At 43.8% G+C, this 21,600-nt stretch overlaps 2 protein-coding genes across 2 annotated transcripts in view; one reads left to right on the top strand and one right to left on the bottom strand.

The window, feature by feature from the left end:
• The window catches only part of SLC2A10 (solute carrier family 2 member 10), a 49,906-nt gene extending 47,466 nt beyond the window's left edge, over nucleotides 1–2,440 (bottom strand). The window contains exons 1-2 of the mRNA XM_082272655.1: nucleotides 2,342–2,440; nucleotides 2,197–2,246 (exon numbers count right to left, since the gene is read on the bottom strand). The gene's annotated coding sequence lies outside the window, so the exon portion shown is untranslated. The remainder of the gene's footprint in view (nucleotides 1–2,196; nucleotides 2,247–2,341) is intronic.
• A 17,619-nt stretch (nucleotides 2,441–20,059) lies between these two features.
• Nucleotides 20,060–21,600, top strand: part of TP53RK (TP53 regulating kinase) — a gene marked incomplete at its 5' end in the record, with an annotated part of 4,435 nt that continues 2,894 nt past the window's right edge. The window contains one exon of the mRNA XM_082272206.1: nucleotides 20,060–20,294. Within this exon, the coding sequence (XP_082128332.1) occupies nucleotides 20,060–20,294 (235 nt within the window). The remainder of the gene's footprint in view (nucleotides 20,295–21,600) is intronic.

The raw sequence follows: 21,600 nt of genomic DNA, 5'->3' as shown, positions 1-21,600 counted from the left end.
ACATCCTCAGGGGGCACTAGTGTCAGAAATACTAGTGTCCATTGGGGACGTAACTTGGCACGAAACGCATTGGGGCGGTGCTATACTACACTATGTTTGACCCCATCTGGCTCCTTGCAGTAAGCACTCTCCCCTATACAGTGGCATGGTGGTACTACTACTCCCCCTAGTGGTGCAGAGCCACAGCTACAGTGAGAAGACCAAGGGTGGATGGATGGAGCTGGATTGCCATAGAGGGACGCTGATCTCTGTTGCTTAAAATGTGCCATTTGCTGCACTGTCAGTTATTGGAGTTGGTGAGTGCGGTATATTCTTTCCATCACAAGCAGTGGTCTTCTTCCCCCTCTGGATGGTGAAAGTCACACTGGGAGAGCAAGATTCTAACCGACACTTTTTTCTTACTTTCTTTATATTGAAGGATTGTTTATCTGGAAGTAATAATGCTTTACCATTAATGCGTTAAGGCGCTTCATTTTATGACTTTTAAAACAGTCTCATCTTAAGACGCTTCCTGGCAGCTGGTCTAGCAGCAATCCTGTGGTCTATGATAAGTTATCCCAGCTTTCAAGTGAACGACGCCTTAGGGTTGACCTGGATCTTCCATGACTGTTACATTAGTGATCCTGTCCGGACCCGCCATTGCCCGCTCACATGACGCTAGGATCCCAGGCGCATCAGCCAGTTTTGGGGACACATGGTAGGCTCAACACCACATCCTCAGTCTCTCCTTTCTTCACCATCTCACCATCCCCCTGGCATCCTTCTCCTTTGGGTCAGCACCATGTCACACCACCCCTTTTCCTCTCTCCCCTTTCCCCCTCCTTCTTCCCCTTCTCCCCCTTCCAGGCCACCTGTCATACCCATCTCTCATCCACCCCTGCACACTCACCCCTGCCCCAGGCACTTTTTCAATTTCTTTTTCCTTCTCTTTTCTTGTCCTTCACACCCACCTTTTTCCATTTTTCAGCTTGTATCCCTCTCACTTTCCACACTAGCTCCTGCTCATCACACCGCTATTTCTATCTCACCCTATCCATATCATTTTGCTACATCATTATCATTTTTCTTTCCTTTCACATATACAACAGATTTGGTAGGTCCAATCTCCCATCACTCTCTCACTACCCACCTACCGCGGACCCCCCTTCTCTGGCTGCTCTCCATGGGACCCTTCAGCTCCCGGGTCAGGCTTTCGGTCCGCCACCATTACACGGGAATCCAATCTCCATGTAGTTCAACCTGTGAGTAATCCACACTCCTTTGTATCATCATTATCCCTTTTGAATTGTTAACTTTAGCCTTACAGCCTTTCACATATACTCAAACTTATTGTTCCTTTGTAGATACATCCAAATACATAGATCTCTGAAGAAGGGAGATGTAGCTCCCGAAACGCGTCAGATCAATTTGTATTGTATTCCACTATCATGGAACTATCAACATGTTATCCAGGCTATTGTCCAACCAAGTGGTCACACCAGGATATCTATCAACGTTTAATATTGTACATGCTATTACACTATGCCATTATGGCCATCGAGCCGTGCTATGTGATATTTTTTACATGTCATTATTATTTGCTTAACTTGCTTATACAGTGTAATAATAAATTTATACATTGTTTTACATATTTAATTTGGTATTTATTCAATCTCCAGCCAATAGCACCAACCTCATTTAAAGTCCCGCGGGCCATTTTTCTGTATTGTTATGTTAATTTGGGATGGAGGCGTGCTTGGGCGGGAACCAGACCATTACCCCTTGTGCTCGTTACATTAGTGGCGAGACATGGTATGTTCTAAAGACAATAATGCAGATACCTGTGAGCAGTGCTTTAATTGGGCCGTTATGCACTGGTACTCAGTACCGCCACTTCCAAACATGGCTCTTGAGCATACCGCCACCTCTCCATGTGCCTTAGCATACCAGTACGCTAATTTTGGACATCTGTGCCCTCAATTGCCCCCCCAAGAATATTTCCCACTCCAGAGCCAGATCAGTCACCACCAGTGATTCCCCCTGCTCCGGAGTCCCAGCCCAGGCCAGGAGGGGGGGGCTGCTCTGTGGAGACCCTGATGTGGGGTGGGGGGGGGATTTATAGGCTATAATAGAGTACCGGCATCTCTTTTGGGCCACTTAAAGCACTGCCTGTGAGAAGAAAGTTAGGGAATGACCAACAACAGGAAAAATGCTTACCAAGGGATAGATCCTGCTCTATTCTGGAAGGAGGGTTGGATACGGTGCACCTACAAAAAAGGGAAGGAGACCATGAGAAACATGACAAAGAGGAAAAAATAATGAAAGACACTATCGATAACATTTTCTGATAATCAAAGCTCACCTAGTTGGGCAGGCATAGAGACTAGTGACACCAGGACACGTAGGAGTCTGTCACATCTGGGAGTCTTCAAGCAATAGAGAGATTGGACTTCATACAGCATGAGAATACATGCAATGTGTAAACCCTACAATGTGCCCTTTGCGAGATCTACAAGAATATGGCATCTCAGATAGGGACAGGTTGGAGAAAAAAAGCTTCCCAAGAGCCGGGTGGAACTGTATCTGTACCCTTCCTATGAAAGGATGCCCAGTAACAGGGAAAATGCCCGTGAACACAAAGAAAGACATAGAAGGCAAAGTGTTCTTTCCATACAAAGAAGGAGGAGAAAAGAGAAACAAACCCAGGAAGAACTTCAAGTATTTAGCAAGAAGACTACAAGAAAGGGGCTCCTAGTTTTTGGCACCCTTAGCAGTGCCAAGTAAAATATTCCCAATGCACGCATTTCTAAAGTTTGCTGTAGATATAAATGGGTGCTTCAGCGACCCACCGGCTGGAAACAGAAGACATTCAAGGCAAGAATTACGTCACCGGCACACCAAGGATCTCCAGAACAGGTCCAAAGCTTTATTCCTGGGATCACATCAAGGTTACAATAGAGACGTTTCGGAGGCTCGCAGGACTCCTTCATCAGGCATGTGATCTTGACGCATTCTGGAGATCCTTGGTGTGCTGGTGACATACTTCTTGCCTTGAGCCGGCCATTGAGACTTGATCCATGTGTGAGCAGGCTGAATGTACCCAAGCTGATCGATTGATCAAATTGAGTACAACCAGCCTGCTGGATTTTACATGTGATCATCGCTAGCGGCTAACAATAATCATGGGTTTTCCCCAAACCACCGTCCCCCATCCCACGGGAGAACACTAAGGCTCTGCGGGAGGGATTCCCCTATTAACACTGTCTATAGTGGTTGCAGAAAAGAAATTCGCTCCATCTATGGCTGGCCTTAGCAGCATCAGGAGCAGACCTTTAACTAAATGGGAATACCAGGAGAAGACCTTTAGCTAAATGTGAATAGAAGGAGAAGACCTTTAGCTAAATGGGAATAGAAGGAGAAGACCTTTAGCTAAATGGGAATAGAAGGAGAAGACCTTTAGCTAAATGGGAATAGAAGGAGAAGACCTTTAGCTAAATGGGAATAGAAGGAGAAGACCTTTAGCTAAATGGGAATAGAAGGAGAAGACCTTTAGCTAAATGGGAATACCAGGAGAAGACCTTTAGCTAAATGGGAATAGAAGGAGAAGACCTTTAGCTAAATGGGAATAGAAGGAGAAGACCTTTAGCTAAATGGGAATAGAAGGCGAGGACCTTTAGCTAAATGGGAATACCAGGCGAAGACCTTTAGCTAAATGGGAATAGATGGAGAAGACCTTTAGCTAAATGGGAATAGAAGGAGAAGACCTTTAGCTAAATGGGAATAGAAGGAGAAGACCTTTAGCTAAATGGGAATAGAAGGCGAAGACCTTTAGCTAAATGGGAATAGAAGGAGAAGACCTTTAGCTAAATGGGAATAGAAGGCGAAGACCTTTAGCTAAATAGAAATACCAGGAGAAGACCTTTAGCTAAATGGGAATAGAAGGAGAAGACCTTTAGCTAAATGGGAATAGAAGGAGAAGATCTTTAGCTAAATGGGAATAGAAGGAGAAGATCTTTAGCTAAATGGGAATAGAAGGAGAAGATCTTTAGCTAAATGGGAATAGAAGGAGAAGATCTTTAGCTAAATGGGAATAGAAGGAGAAGATCTTTAGCTAAATGGGAATAGAAGGAGAAGATCTTTAGCTAAATGGCAATAGAAGGAGAAGACCTTTAGCTAAATGGGAATAGAAGGCGAGGACCTTTAGCTAAATGGGAATAGAAGGAGAAGACCTTTAGCTAAATGGGAATACCAGGAGAAGACCTTTAGCTAAATGGGAATAGAAGGAGAAGATCTTTAGCTAAATGGGAATAGAAGGAGAAGATCTTTAGCTAAATGGGAATAGAAGGAGAAGACCTTTAGCTAAATGGGAATAGAAGGAGAAGACCTTTAGCTAAATGGGAATACCAGGCGAAGACCTTTAGCTAAATGGGAATAGAAGGAGAAGACCTTTAGCTAAATGGAAATACCAGGAGAAGACCTTTAGCTAAATGGGAATACCAGGAGAAGACCTTTAGCTAAATGGAAACACCAGGAGCAGACCTCAAAATGGGAACAAATCAGCTGAAAAGTCAACATCAGCCAAATAAAAAAGGATATGTAAAAGTGACAAATTATTACAAGGGAAGTGGAATCATGCATATCCAACAAGATGAGTAAATATCTTTTCCTGGGAGCACCATCCATGAATCAACAAAAGACTATACCTACATGGAAAATGAGGACTTTAGATGCGCTGCCAGGAAAATTTAGGACAACCATTTACACCAAAAATATATTTTAACCACCAAATTGAAAAGCAATGGGGATTACATTTCAATTTGATTATATACAGGGATGGAGACGATAAACATTGCTCGCCAGTTTCTCATCTAAAATCCCAAAACTGCCCATTTTTTGTATATATTTTAACCACTTCTGGACTGGAAGATTTCCCCCCTTAATGACCAGGCCATTTTTTGTTATCCGGCACTGCGTTACTTTAACAGAAAATTGCGCGGTCGTGCGATGCTATACCCAAATAAAATTAATGTTCTTTTTTCCCACAAATAAAGCTTTCTTTAGGTGGTATTTGATCACCTGTGCGATTTTTATTTTTTGCGCTATAAACAAAAAAAGCAACAATTCTGAAAAAAAAATATATTTTTTTCACTTTCTGCTATAAAACATTCCCAATAAAAAAAATTAAAAAACCTAATTTTTTCATAATTTTAGGCCAATTTGTATTCTGCTATATATTTTTGGTTAAAAAAAAATCCCAATAAGTGTATATAGTTACATAGTTAGTGAGGTTGAAAAAAGACATCAGTCCATCCAGTTCAACCTATGATGTGTGTGTGTGTTTGCTGCTAACCGTACATTGTATACCCCTGTATGTTGTACATTGTATACCCCTGTATGTTGTACATTGTATACCCCTGTATGTTGTACATTGTATACCCCTGTATGTTGTGGTCTATAGTTACATAGTTAGTGAGGTTGAAAAAAGACACCAGTCCATCCAATATTGATTGGTTTGCGCAAAAGTTATCGCATCTACAAACTAGGGGAAAGATTTATGTCATTTTAATTTTTTTATAGTAGAAATGGCGGCGATCAGCAATTTTTAGCAGGACTGCGACATTGCGGCGGACAGATCGGACCCCTGACTGACATTTTTGACACTTTTGGGGGGATCAGTGACATTACTACAGTGATCAGTGCTAAAAATATGCACTGTCACTGTACTAATGACACTGGCAGGGAATGGGTTAACACCTGGAGTGATCAAAGGGTTAAATGTGTCCCTAGGGGGTGCTTTCTAACTGTGTGGGGGATGGGCTTATGGAATGAACACAGAGACCTGTGTTCCTAAATAGGAGGAACACAGGATCCCTGTGTTTATTGCTGACAGAACAACGGTCTGCTGAGTTTACAATGGCAGACCGTCATTCTCTCTCCACGGGGAGCGATCGTGGGTGCCCAGCGGCAATTGCGGCCGCCAGACCTGCTGATCGGCTTCCACTGTGGTGAATGGGTGCGTGCCGGCACACCCCTACTGGCGGTCCCACAAAGCGACGTGCAGTTACGGCAGCCGACCTGCCACAGTATATGTACAGCTGGTGGTCCGCAAGTGGTTAAGCGCAAAATTTGTATTTTTATTTTACAGATATCACATATTAGTTGATCTCTGTTATAGGATGTTTTTATATGATATACTGTATATACAGTCACCGGCCACTTTATTAGATACACCTGTTCATTTGCTCGGTAACACAAATCGCTAATCAGCCAATCACATGGCAGCAACTCAATGCATTTAGGTATCTGGACGTGATGAAGACGACTTGCTGAAGTTCAAACCGAGCATCAGAAAGGGGGAAGAAAGGGGATTTAAGTGGCTTTGAACGTGGCATGGTTGTTGGTGGCAGACGGGCTGGTCTGAGTATTTCTGGGATTTTCACACACAGTCATCTCTGAGGACAGAGGAATGTGGGCAGACTGGTTCCAGATGATAGAAAGGCAACAGTAACTCAAATAACCACTCGTTACACCTAAGGTATGCAGAATACCATCTCTGAACGCACAAAACATCCAACCTTGAAACAGGCTACAGAAGCAGAAGACCACCCCGAGTGCCACTCCTGTCAGCTAAGAACAGGAAAACTGAGGCTACAATTCGCTCAGGATCACCAAAATTGGACAATAGAAGATTGGAAAAACGTTGCCTGGTCAAGTGAGTCTGGATTTCAGATGCGACATTCAGATGGTAGGGTCAGAATTTGGAGCATGGATCCATCCTGCCTTGTATCACCGGTTCAGGCTGGTGGTGGGGGTGTAATGGTGTGGGGGGGTATTGGTTCAGGCTGGTGGTGGTGGTGTAATGGTGTGGGGGGGGGGTATTGGTTCAGGCTGGTGGTGGTGGTGTAATGGTGTGGGGGAGGAGGGGGGGTATTGGTTCAGGCTGGTGGTGGGGGTGTAATGGTGTGGGGGAGGGGGGGGGGTATTGGTTCAGGCTGGTGGTGGGGGTGTAATGGTGTGGGGGAGGAGGGGGGTTATTGGTTCAGGCTGGTGGTGGGGGTGTAATGGTGTGGGGGAGGGGGGGGGTATTGGTTCAGGCTGGTGGTGGGGGTGTAATGGTGTGGGGGAGGAGGGGGGGTATTGGTTCAGGCTGGTGGTGGGGGTGTAATGGTGTGGGGGAGGAGGGGGGGGGTAATGGTTCAGGCTGGTGGTGGTGTAATGGTGTGGGGGAGGAGGAGGGGGGGTAACGGTTCAGGCTGGTGGTGGTGGTGTAATGGTGTGGGGGATATTTTCTTGGCACACTTTGGACCCCTTAGTACCAATTGAGCATTGTATAAACCCCACAGTCTGAGTATGGTTGCTGACCATGTCCATCCCTTTATGACTACAGTGTCCCCATCTTCTGATGGCTCCTTCCAGCAGGATAATGCACCATGTCACAAAGCTCCAATCATCTCACCACTGGTTTCTTCACCATGACAATGAGGTCACCGTCCTCCAATGGCCTCCACACTCCCCACATCTCATCCAATAGAGCACCTTTGGGATGTGGTGGGACAATATGTTCAGCCGACAAATCTGCAGTAACTGCGTGATGCTATCATGTCACTATGGAGCAAAGTCTCTGAGGAACGTTTCCAACACCTTGTTGTATCTATGCCACCAAGAATGAAGGCAAAAGGGGGTCCAACCCGGTACTGGCAAGGTGTACCAAATAAAGTATTTTAGATATCTGTTATGGAATGTTTTTATATGATATATATGTACAATAAAAGTACAAACATTTTTATCGAAAATTATCTATTTGTGTATATGGTAATTCTATATGTTTTTTTTTTTTTTTCATGTAGATCTGCTAAAATGCCAAATCAGAAAACTCACCATCTGTCTTCTGTACGTTTTGCTTCCCGTCTATGGCGCACCATACTTTTCAGATACAGCGAGGTATCCTATGATGTGACACTTAGGGTACTTCAAACCCCTTTACTCCCCAAATCCAATGAGCCTTCAACCTCCATGGCTGCCTTTACGGAGCCCGGGTTCCTGTCTAGACACTGTAACAAAATCTATATATTTTTTTAGTATCCCGGCATCCCCCAGACACTACCCACCACCATCTATAACAGCTCAACAAAGAGGAAACTTCCTAACAGATTATTAAATAAGATTTCAAGGTTTCTGCAGCTATAGCAACAGCCTTTCTTATGCTAATTCGGCTTAAAAGAGCCCAGGTGATCATTTACAATTTACTTTCTCATTATTGAAGATCGGTGGTGAACAGCAGATGTTTGCCGGGAATATTCATAGGATGTGAAAACCGGTTGCTATAGTGGCTAAATCCCCTGTCTGTTGGGTATGTCTTCTGAAAGGTTCTCTAAATCAGTGTTTCTTATCCTTTTTTTATAGTCAAGGCACCCTTTAAAATGATGGACAGTCTCGAGGCACCCTTTAAAATGATGGACAGTCTCGAGGCACCCTTCAAAATGATGGACAGTCTCGAGGCGCCCTTTAAAATAATGGACAGTCTCGAGGCACCCTTTAAAATAATGGACAGTCTCGAGGCACCCTCTAAAATTATGGACAGTCTTGAGGCACCCTTTAAAATGATGGACAGTTTCGAGGCACCCTTTAAAATGATGGACAGTCTGAGGCACCCTTTAAAATTATGGACAGTCTTGAGGCACCCTTTAAAATTATGGACAGTCTTGAGGCATCCTTTAAAATGATGGACAGTCTTGAGGCACCCTTTAAAATTATGAACAGTCTCGAGGCACCCTTTAAAATGATGGACAGTCTTGAGGCACCCTTTAAAATTATGAACAGTCTCGAGGCACCCTTTAAAATGATGGACAGTCTTGAGGCACCCTTTAAAATTATGAACAGTCTCGAGGCACCCTTTAAAATGATGGACAGTCTTGAGGCACCCTTTAAAATGATGGACAGTCTTGAGGCACCCTTTAAAATGATGAACAGTCTTGAGGCACCCTTTAAAATTATGGACAGTCTCGAGGCACCCTTTAAAATTATGGACAGTCTCGAGGCACCCTTTAAAATGATGGACAGTCTCAAGGCACCCTTTAAAATGATGGACAGTCTTGAGGCACCCTTTAAAATGATGGAAAGTCTCGAGGCGCCCTTTAAAATGATGGACAATCTTTAGGCACCCTTTAAAATGATGGACAGTCTTGAGACACCCTTTAAAATGATGGACAGTCTTGCGGCACCCTTTAAAATTATGGACAGTCTCGAGGCACCCTTTAAAATGATGGACAGTCTCAAGGCACCCTTTAAAATGATGGACAATCTTGAGGCACCCTTTAAAATGATGGACGGTCTTGAGACACCCTTTAAAATTATGCACAATCTTGAGGCACCCTTTAAAATGATGGACAGTCTCAAGGCACCCTTTAAAATTAAGGACAGCCTTGGGGCGCCCCATTCTAAAATGTAGACACTATTCTGATAGTTTTACATAATGCAGCAATGTCCACACACGTAGGAGACCCAACGTTAAAGGTTTCAACTGGTACTGAATAGTATTCCAATGTTTCTCTTCTTCCTAAGGTTTTTCTCCATCACTCAGCTACTGTGACCCCAAAGCTGATGGAGAGAGGCAGGGGAGGGTGAAACTTGGAGCCTATAAAGGCAACTGACATCCTCCTTATTATCTGATCGTTAGGAGGTTGGTAGCTAGAAGGTCGTACAATGAAAACCTGTGGCTTTGTGTAACTAAAAGGTTGGCTGCCTCCACCTGCTGCCTTGTATACAATTTTAAGACATTTTGCCAAGGCACCCCCTAAAGAACCCTGGTTGAAAAAGTCTGATCTAAATCACCTCTAATGTTGGGTGTCCTACTTGGACTTGTGGATGTTGCTGCATTATGTAAAACTATTAGAATTGCTTCTCTACAAGAGGAAGATTAATTTCTGCTTTGTATTGTAATTGTAGAGGCTTTGGTCCTGTTCTGGGACATCCTTGGTGCCCATTCTTGTGTGCAATACTGGGGACCTCGTTTTGAAAGGTTCTTTTTGAATCCTTGAAGATTTGGGATTTCGTCTCCTTTTTGCTCCATGATCTCTTGTGCGGTCCTTGGGACTTTTGTCAATGCTTTTGGGGTGTCCTCTCCAAGTCTCTGACACACAGTTGGTTTTCCTTTTCCTATCATATGTATAGACTTTTACATGTTTTGATGTACCAAATATATCCTTGATAAGTGGACATTTCTACCCCAAGAAGAAGACTTTTATGTTGAAACGCGTTGGGATCTCTGTGTCCACAAATTTCAATATTATTCTTGTCTATACCGGTGTTCTCCCTGTAAATTTCTGCCAGTTTGTATGATCTATGGCTTTTGTTGCTTACCCAACAATGGTTTTCCATTGAGGTGTCTTAAATGGTTTTTGTATCAATAAAATTTATATTTTATAGTATTATTTTGTTATTTTCAATTGCATTCTTTTTTTTTTCTTTTACTTTTAAAATTAATTTTTTCTGTTTACTTCTTGGTATCGCATAGTCCTATGGTGGCTCAAGATTGTCCATCATTTTTAAAGGATGCCTCAAGATTGTCTATAATTTTTGAAGGGTACCTCGAGGCTGTCCATAATTTTTAAAGGGTGGCTTGAGATTGTCCATCATTTTTAAAGGATGCCTCAAGATTGTCTGGTGCCTCGAGACTCTCCATAATTTGTAAAGGGTACCTCGAGACTGTCTATAATTTTTAGAGGGTGCCTTGACTGAAAAAATGTTGAAAAACACTGATTTAGGGTCAACATCTGCTTTCTGGACTCAGATACAAGTAGATATGTGCATGACAAAAAAATTTGTTTCGTTTTATTCAGATTCGTTAGGTTTCATTTTTTAGTTACGTTAAAATCGATTGATTCCTTCAATTCGTATTCGGGATTCGCATTCAGAATTCATTTTATGTCTTTTTCAAATTTTCTTTGAATGTACTGATTTTTTATTTTTTAAACATTTCGAATCGATACATTTTGAATCAGTTAAATCCACAATTTTAGATTTTTTCTCTATTCGAATGCGACAAAGTGAACAAACAAAAGAAAATTCTTCATCAAATGATTACAATGACTCTTTAACCACTTGCTTACCGAGCACTTATCCTGCCTTCCTGCCCAGGCCAATTTTCAGCTTTCAGTGCTGTCGCACTTTGAATGACAATTGCGGTCTTGCAGGGCTGTACCTAAATGACATTTTTATAATTTTTTTCAAACAAATAGAGCTTTCTTTTGGTGGTATTAAATCACCGCTGGGGTTTTTATTTTTTGCTGAATAAACAAAAAAAGACCAAAAATTTAGAAAAAAAAAAAAAAGAACGTTTTTATAGTTTGTTATAAAATTTTGCAAACAGGTAATTTTTCATCTTCATTGATGTGCACTGATGAAGCGGCACTGATAAGCTGCACTGATGGGCACTGATAAGCTGCACTGATAGGCTGCACTGATGGGCATTGGTAAGGCGCCACTGATGGGCACCGATAAGGTGGCAATGACAGGTGGCACCAATGGGCACTAATGGGCAGCACTGAAGGGTACTGATAGGTGGCACTGACGGGCACTAATAGGTTGCACTGGTAGGTGGCACTGATAGATGGCACTGATGGGCACTGGTAGGTGACACTGATAGGCAGTACTGATGATGGGGCACTGATTAGCACTGTCCACTGCCCTACTGACACCATCCACTGCTCTACTGACACCATCCACTGCCCTACTGACACCGTCAACTGCCCTACTGACACTGTCCACTGCCCTACTGACACCATCCACTGTTCTACTGACACCGTCCACTGCTCCACTGACACCGTCCACTGCTCTACTGACACCATCCACTGCCCTACTGACACCATCCACTGCCCTACTGACACCGTCCACTGCCCTACTGACACCATCCACTGCCCTACTGACACCATCCACTGCTCTACTGACACCATCCACTGCCCTACTGACACCGTCCACTGCCCTACTGACACCGTCCACTGCCCTACTGACACCGTCCACTGCTCCACTGACACCGTTCGGCGTTCACTGCCCTACTGACACCGTCCACTGCTCTACTGACACCGTCCACTGCTCTACTGACACAAACCACTGCTCTACTGACATCATCCACTGCCCTACTGACACCGTCCACTGCTCCACTGACACCGTTAACTGCTCCACTGACACCGTCCACTGCCCTACTGACACCGTCCACTGCCCTACTGACACCGTCCACTGTTCTACTAACACCGTCCACTGCTCTACTGACACCATCCACTGCTCTACTGACACCGTCCACTGCTCTACTGACACCATCCACTGCTCTACTGACACCATCCACTGCTCTACTGACACCGTCCACTGCACTACTGACACCGTCCACTGCTCTACTGACACCATCCACTGCTCTACTGACACCGTCCACTGCACTACTGACACCGTCCACTGCTCTACTGACACCATCCGCTGCCCTACTGACACCGTCCACTGTTCTACTGATACCGTCCACTGCCCTACTGACACCGTCCACTGTTCTACTGATACCGTCCACTGCTCTACTGACACCGTCCACTGCTCTACTGACACCATCCGCTGCCCTACTGACACCGTCCACTGCCCTACTGATACCGTCCACTGTTCTACTGACACCGTCCACTGCTCTATGTCCACCTATAAGGCAGTGTAAGTTTATATATTTACAGTGACATTTGTTTTATTATAGTTTTCTAAGTTTTCCTACTATTTAGTTAGGCCTTACTAGATAATTTCTTAAAAAAAAAAAATAATAATCTGCCGAACCCCCAATGATCTTTGATCTCTTTCATGTTGTTCAGGTAGAGCTCAATCCCCCCCAAAGGTTGTCTACCCCTCCAGTGTAATTAACCGGTTTCTGACCGCCAGCCCCAGTTTTACTGCGGCAGGCAGCCCCCCTGCGCAAACTGCGTAGGTATACGTTGGTCGCGCGCCTGCAGCTAGGGGACAAGCAAGCGCGCGTTCCTGCCCCTACTCGGCAGCAGGGACTCTGTTGCACGGGGCAGGTGGCTCCGATTGCCGCCTGACACCGGCGATCACTCCCCGCTGAGAGAGAAGGACGGGCAGCTGTTGTAAACACAGCTGACTGTTCTTCTCTCTGAAATGATCACAGAGAGCCTGTGATCCTTCTATATAGGAACACATGTCTCTGTAATCATTAAACAAGCCATGCCCCCTCACAGTTAGAAACACACCCCTAGGTATACATTTAACCCCTTGATCATTTACTGCGTTAACCCCTTCCCTGCCAGTGTCATTATTACAGTGACAGTGCATATTTATAGCACTGATTACTGTAGTAATGTCATTGGTACCCCAAAAAGTGTAAAAAATGTCAGTTAGGGGTCCGATCTGTCCGCTGCAATGTCACAGTCCCGCAAAAAATCGCAGATCGCCGCCATTACTAGTAAAAAAAAAACAATAAAAAGGACATAAATCTTTCCCGTAGTTTGTAGACGCGATAACTTTTGTGCAAACCAATCAAAATACGCTTATTGCGATTTTTTTTTTTTTTTACCAAAAATATGTAGCAGAAAACAAATTGGCCTAATATGTTAAAAAAAATTAGATTTTTACATTTTTTTGGGGGGGGGGGGGGAATGTTATATAGCAGAATGTGAAAATTCTTTTTTAGGAAGCAGAGGCGCTTCCAGATAATTTCGTAAAGAGAAACCCTAAAGGCCAATTCTCTGGGCATCTAAAAACTAAATGTAAAGAATTGCAACAATGTTTGTATGAAGAATCCCTGTGCTGATTAGGAATGAATAAACCTGTGAAATGTGACACAGTAACAAATTCAAGGCACTGTAGATGTACATCACCAGGAGGATAATCCCAAGGCAACTTCCAGGGTCTACCACCTCAACGATAAGGCCTGGGTCTCCTCTTTCTTAGTTGCATTTTAGAGAACCAAGCATCCAAAAAAGACATGCATACCACTGCATGGTACCGCATGGTACGGTGTAGGTTCGGTACGGCACGGCATGGCGGCGCTTTCCACTACATGGAACCGAACGGTGCGGCTCGCTTAAACAGTACCACCTCGGTTGTGGCTCCAAGAGGGCCGTACCGATACCATATCCCACAATCCTTTGCATGCAACCTTGACTGTTTGTCACTACTAGCCACTGATTGGTCAGAGAATCGTTGTTATCCCACCCACTTACTACTTTAGTGGAAAAGCAAACCGTACCGAACCGTTCCCACACCGTACCATGCCGTACCATTCAGTGGAATACCAAACTGAGCCAAGCAGGGCCGAATGGAGCTGAGCCAGTACTTGCAGTGGAAAAGTGCCAGTAGTACACAATGGCCTGGATAGGACTCCATCCGACGCGTTTTGTCTACTTAGACAGCATCTGGGGTGAAGATCCATACTGGTCATTGCAATTAAATAAAGAATTCAACCAATAGCAGTTTGTATAATAAATAATGCCCTGTTGTTACTTGTAGTCCGTTCCGGTGGCCAAACAAAGATGCCATCGAGGCGTGCGCCCCAAGCCTCACTCCCGACTGAGGGATTGTGCATGCGCTGCCTAGGGAATGACTCCAATTGGCAACCTTTTGCCCTCACCTCAAAGCCGGTAAGGGGCCCGCAACCCAAGCCTCGTTTTGGAAAAAACCATCGGAGCTGCGGAAAACGTCATCAAATCTTGACGATAGGCGATTGCTGTGTTTGTTGAACCGCACATAAACATTAATACCAAATATCTGTCTATAAGAGAGAAAAAACCCCTAATGTATAAAATACAAAACTAAAATATTAAAATATTGTAACTATACTCTACATTCCATCGCTCTGAACTCCAGCTTACTAAATTATATGGAATGTGTGTATATTGAAGAGACACAAAGTATTAAACTCTTATTGTAAAAGTACAGCGCCTTGAAAAAGTATTCACACCCCTTGAAATTTTCCTCATTTTGTCAAGTTACAACCAAAAAAGTAAATGTATTTTATTGGGATTTTATGTGATAGACCAACACAAAGTGGCACATAATTGTGAAGTGGAAGGAAAATGATAAATGGTTTTCAAAATTTAAAAAAAAAAATAAATCTGTGAAAAGTGTGGTGTGCATTTGTATTCACCCCCCTTTACTCCGATACCCCCTAACTAAAATCTAGTGGAACCAATTGCCTTCAGAAGTCACCTAATTAGTAAACTGAGTTTACCTGTGTGTCATTTAATCTCAGTATAAATACAGCTGTTCTGTGAAGCCCTCAGAGGTTTGTTAGAGAACCTTAGTGAACAAACAGCATCATGAAGACCAAGGAACACACCAGACAGGTCAGGGATAAAGTTGTGGATAAGTATAAAGCAGGGTTAGGTTATAAAAAAGTTTCCCAAGCTTTGAACATCTCACGGAGCGCTGTTCAATCCATCATGGGAAAATGGAAAGAGTATGGCACAACTGCAACCCTACCAAGACATGGCCGTCCACCTAAACTGACCGGCCGGGCAAGGAGAGCATTCATCAGAGAAGCAGCCAAGAGGCCCATGGGAACTCTGGAGGAGCTGCAGAGATCCACAGCTCAGGTGGGAGACTCTGTCCACAGGACAACTATTAGTCGTGCGCTCCACAAATCTGCCCTTTATGGAGTGAGAAGAAGAAAGACATTGGTGAAAGAAAGTCATAAAAAGTCCTGTTTGCAATTTGCAAAAAAGCCATGTGGGGGGACACAGCAAACGTGGAAGAAAATTAAACTTTTTGGCCTAAAAGCAAAACGCTGGCAAAATGTGTGGCGGAAAACTAACACTGCACATCACCCTGAACACACCGTGAAACATGGTGGTGGCAGCATCATGTTGTGGGGATGCTTTTCTTCAGCAGGGACAGGGAAGCTGGTCAGAGTTGATGGGAAGATGGATGGAGGCAAATACAGGGCAATCTTAGAAGAAAACCTGTTAGAGTCTGCAAAAGACTTGAGACTGGGCGGAGGTTCACCTTCCAGCAGGACAACGGCCCGAAACATCCAGCCAGAGCTACAATGGAATGGTTTACATCACGGAGAGATCGGTAAAGGAGGAAACAATCCAATCTGCTGGAGTGATAGGCAGGAAGTCGAGTGAAGGCAAGATGCCCCCCACTTGACTCTATGCCCTTGGAGGACCTCTGATGTCACTTTGGACCCACGGCTTTAAAGGGCTGGTTTTTTTTTTTTTTTTTAACCACTTCAATACCGGGCACTTTTCCCCTTTCCCGCCCAGGCCAATTTTTAGCTTTTAGGGCTGTTGCATTTTGAATGACAATTGCGTGGTCATGCAACACTGTACTTAAACCAAATTTATGTAATTTTTTTTCCCACAAATAGAGCTTTCTTTTGGTGGTATTTGATCACTGCAAGGTTTTTTCTTTTTTGCTAAACGAATAAAAAAAGACCCAAAAGTTTGAAAAAAATAAAAGTTTTTTGTTTGTTATAAAATTTTGTAAAGAGATACGTTTTTTCCTGCACTGATGAGGAGGCACTGATGGCGTGGCACTAATATGCGGCACTGATATGCAGCACTGATATGCAGCACTGGTGGGCACTGATAGGCAGCACTGATGGGCACTGATATGCGGCACTGGTAGGTGGCACTGATGGGCACTGGTGGGCAATAATGGGCACTGGTGGGCAGCACTGATAGATGCGAATGATGGGCACTGGCCCTGAGCCCTGATTGCCATCCCTGGTGGCCATGGTGGGCATCCCTGGGGTCATGGGTGGGCATTCCTGGTGGCTCTAGTGGCACCCCCACCCCCAAGGGTCTGCACTGGTCGGCATCAATGCTCTGATTACCAGTACAGACCCCCCCCCCCCCCGTCAGGAGAGCCACAGGTCGGCTCTCCTCTACTGGTGCCTCTCAGGCACGAACTGAGGAAAGCCGATCAACGGCTCTTCCTATTTACTATGTGACCAGCCGTGATTGGACACAGCTGATCACATGGTAAAGAGCCTACGTCAGAGATGCGGTGCGTCAGAGTGACACACCGCAGCACCGATCGCCGCTCTGCGCACCCCCAGGTATCCTGCCGCCGTCATATGACGGCGTGTCAGGATAATACAACCACCTTCCCGCCGTCAATTTCCTATAGGGCGGGCGGGAAGGGGTTAAGGGAAAATCACATTTTTGTTTTGCTTTTTAAATGTAAATAAGAGATCTGGTGGTCTTATTTGAATAAAGAGGACCTGTCATGCCTTAATCCTATTACAAGGGATGTTTACATTCCTTGTAATAAGAATAAAAGTGATAAGAAAACAAAAATCTAAGGCTGCATTCACATGTCAGCGTTTGGATCGCGGGCAGAACCGCCGCGGTTCCGCCCGCGATCCAGGGATTATTGCAAATCGCGGGACGCCTAGCGTTGCCCGTTGATTTGCAATAGCCCCCCAAACGCCGAGCGATGTTGCCGCGATTTCCGCCTGCCGAATCGCGGCAACATCGCGCAAACAGAATCGCGGGACGCAATACGCTCCAAAGAAGCTCTTGTACTTCTTTGGAGCGTATTGCGTCCCACGATTTTGTTTGCGCGATGTTGCCGCGATTCGGCAGGCGGAAATCGCGGCAACATCGCTCGGCGTTTGGGGGGCTATTGCAAATCAACGGGCAACGCTAGGCGTCCCGCGATTTGCAATAAATCTCCGGATCGCGGGAGGAACCGCGGCGGTTCTGCCCGCGATCCAAACGCTGACATGTGAACGGAGCCTAAGAGACACTGTACAAATAAAAAGTGTTAATATAAATGTATTTATCAATAAATAAGAAAACATTTTTTTTTTTTTTAAAGCGACCCGTCCCCTCCGTGCTCGAGTGCAGAAGTGAACACATACGTAGAGCACACCCACATATGTAAGGAGTTCAAACCACACATGTGAGGTATCGCCAAGATTGCTAGCAATAATTCTAGTGCAAGACCTTCTCTGTAACTCTAAACTGGTAACCTGTAAAAAGTTTTTAAGCGTCACCCATGAAGATTTTTAAGTATGGAAGTTTGTCGCCATTCCACAAGCGTGCGCAATTCTAAACCATGGCATGTTGGGTATCTATTTCCTCAGCGTAACATCATCTTTCACATCATACAAAAAAAATTGTGCTAACTTTACTGTTTTGCTTTTTTTTTTTAACCACTTCTGGACCGGAAGGATTTGCCCTCTTAAAGAGATTGTAAACCCATAAATGTATTATTTCTTTTTTTTTTTGCAACCTGAAAGAGAAACACATAATGAGCTAGTGTTCATCGCATACTAGCTCATTATGAAATACTTACCTTAGAACGAGCCCCCGCCGTGCCGTCCCACTTACCTGTATGACGGGCGACATGTCCAGTCGCCCGTCTTCCGGGATCGCGGCATCCGGCCATCTGATTGGCCGGAGCCGCAGTGACGTCACTGGCTGCATGAAAGGTAAATATCTCCTAAACGGTACATGCTTAGGAGATAATTACAGTACCTATAGGTAAGCCTTATCATAGGATCACCTATAGGTACAAGTGTCAGAGGAGGGTTTACTTCCTCTTTAATGACCAAGCCATTGTTTTGCGATACAGTGCTGGGTTACTTTAACTGACAATTGCGCGGTCGTGCGACGCTGTACCCAAATAAAATTGACGTCCTTTTTTCCCCCACAAATAGAGCTTTATTTTGGTGGTATTTGATCACCTGTGTGATTTTTATTTTTTGCGCTATAAACAAAAAAAAGGGCGACAATTCTGAAAAGAAGCTCAATCTGGGTTCCTGCGCTTGTGCCGATATACTAATAAAAATATGACGGTAAATAATATTATAGAGAGCTGCAGCTAAACAAGAAGGGTTTCTTCTAGAATGATAACTATGAGATATGTTTTAGGTATTTATTTTGAGCAGCGCTGACACATATATCTATTATAATTCTGGAAAGAAAAATAACAATATTTTTTAATTTTTGCTATATAACATTCCCAATTAAAAAAAATAAAAAATCTAATTTTTTCATCATTTTAGGACAATTTGTATTCTGCTACATATTTTTGGTAGAAAAAAAAATCCCACTTAGCGTATTTTGATTGGTTTGCGCAAAAGTTATTGCGTCTACAAACTAGGGGAAAGATTAATGTATTTTTTTTTTACTAGTAATGGCGGCGATCTGCGATTTTTAGCAGGACTGCGACATTGTGGCGGACAGATCGGACCCCTAACTGACATTTGTGACACTTTTGGGGGTACCAGTGACATTACTACAGTAATCAGTGCTAAAAATATGCACTGTTACTGTAATGACGACACTGGCAGGGAAGGGGTTAACCCAGGGGCGATCAAAGGGTTAAATGTGAGCCTAGGGGGTGGTTTCTAACTGTGTGGGGGGTGGGCTTGCTGCATGAACACAGAGATCTGTGTTCCTAAATAGGAGGATCCCTGTGTTCATCACTGACAGTACAACAACAGACCGCCGTTCTCTATCCACAGGGCAATCGGGGCCCCCTGATGATCAGCTTGTCCTGTGGCAAATGGGCGCACGCGCATGCCCCCCCCCCCCCCCCCCGCTAGCGGTCCCACGAAGTAAAGTACAGGTACGTCGTCTCGTGGGACAGAGCCAACCTGCTGCAGTAAAACTATGGCGGCTGGTCGGCAAGCGGTAAATTAAAAAAAGTGTAATTTTTTTTTCTTTTTTAAATTGCAGTTGAAAGAGCACTGCGTAAATACGGCGCGACGTAAAATATTGCAACGATCGCCATTTTATTCTATAGAGTCTCTGGTAAGAAAAAATAAAATATATATATATATATAATGTTTGTGGATTCTAAGTAGTTTTCTAGAAAAAAAATACTGATTTAAACTTTTAAACAAACATTTCCAGAAAAAGCCTGGTCATAAATCTGACACAGGAGCTCAGCACGTTACAAATCTGCTCCCGGAACTTTATTTCGCGGCTTCAGTTTCCAGCCGGAACGCCTTTAATGGTGCGCTAGTTATACGCCGAGCTGCTCAGGCCGCTATTCTTCATGAAAGTTACGTTGAAAGGTAGCGCAGCGCGCTGGCTGAGAGGCTCCTCTTACGCTCTTTGCGGAGCGCTGTCAGAGTGGGGGAGCCATGGCCGGCCAGGCGGAGTGTGAGAGCCGGCGGAGGAGCCGGGAGTTTCTGGAGGGGCTGCAGCTGATGAAGCAGGGTGCCGAGGCTCGGGTGTACCGAGGGAAGTTCCTGGGGAAGGCGACGGTGGTGAAGGAGAGGTTCCCCAAAACCTACAGACACCCCGCGCTGGACGACAAGCTGACACACCGGAGGACGGCTCAGGAGGGGCGCGCCATACTCAGGTGCAGGAAGGCAGGTGAGCCGCCAGAGGGCGCTGCGACCTATACAATCCTATGTGTGGTCATTGTAGGCATTGGAGAGACCTGCGGAGAGTGCAAGAATGCAGATGGGCCGCTAGAGGGCGCTGCGTCCTATGCAATCCAATGAGTGGTCACTGTATGTATGTGGAAAGACCTGAGGAGAGTGCAGGAAGGCAGGTGCGCCGCCAGAGGGCGCTACGACCTATACAATCCTATGTGTGGTCATTGTAGAGACCCGCGGAGAGTGCAAGAAAGCAGATGGGCCGCTAGAGGGCGCTGCGCCCTATACAATCCAACGAGTGGTCACTGTATGTATTTGGAGATACCTGAGCAGAGTGCAGGAAGGCAGGTGAGCCGCCAGAGGGCGCTGCGTCCTTTTTAATCTCATTATCACTGTGTGTATTGAAGACCTAATAATTGTATAATAAAAATATAATGATTATTTAAAGTGATTTATTTTTTTAAAGACGTTAAAATATTAATAAAAATAATTGTTTAAAAGAAAGCAAATAAAAAAAATTAAAAATATTAATTACAGGTAAATATTTAACTAAAAAATAATGTAAATATAAATAATTTAAGCAAAAAATGATAATAAAAATAATTTAAAATAAAGTTAAAAAAAATAAAATTATTTAAATTAAAACATAAAAAAATTATAATAAAATAAATGTATTTAAAATTATGTAAACACAAATATTAAATACAATAAAATAATTTATTCAAAGTAAATACAAGTTTTTAAAAAATAACTATAATATTGATAAAATAAAATTATTAGTTAAATAAAAATATTTACTGAATAAATAATTTATTTAAAATGAATTAGGCAACTATTTAGTAAATAAAACATATTATTTAAAATCAATTAAGTAAATAAAAGCAATATTTATTTATCTAATTATTTTAATAAAATATATAAAGTAAATAAATAAAAAAAGAAATTAATAAATTCTCTCCTGGTCGGGCCTGTTCTTGTATCCCATTTGTTCCCATGAAGAGGGTGCCTACCGGGGGCTTTTTTTCTTTCCCGACCAGGAGAGTGTAGAGCAGTGGGTTGGTGGCTCCCCATTGGGCGGCAGAAGTGAGGGTAAGTGAAGTGACGGGCGTATATTATATATACCCTTATATACCAGCAAATGTTATTTTTGCAATGCTGTTTCTAAGCGGCATTGCAGAAAGAACCCATTAATGACTGTGAGCTGAACCGTCATTGGATGGCTCACATCACAGGCATGGTGTACAGAGCCAACCTGATTGGGTCTGTACTAGGGATGCACCGAATAATCGGCGGCCGAACAT

This window comes from Pelophylax lessonae (assembly GCF_965119305.1).
Source record: "Pelophylax lessonae genome assembly, chromosome: 11".
Taxonomy (NCBI): Eukaryota; Metazoa; Chordata; class Amphibia; order Anura; family Ranidae; genus Pelophylax; species Pelophylax lessonae.
This window is presented reverse-complemented; position numbering and strand designations above follow the sequence as displayed.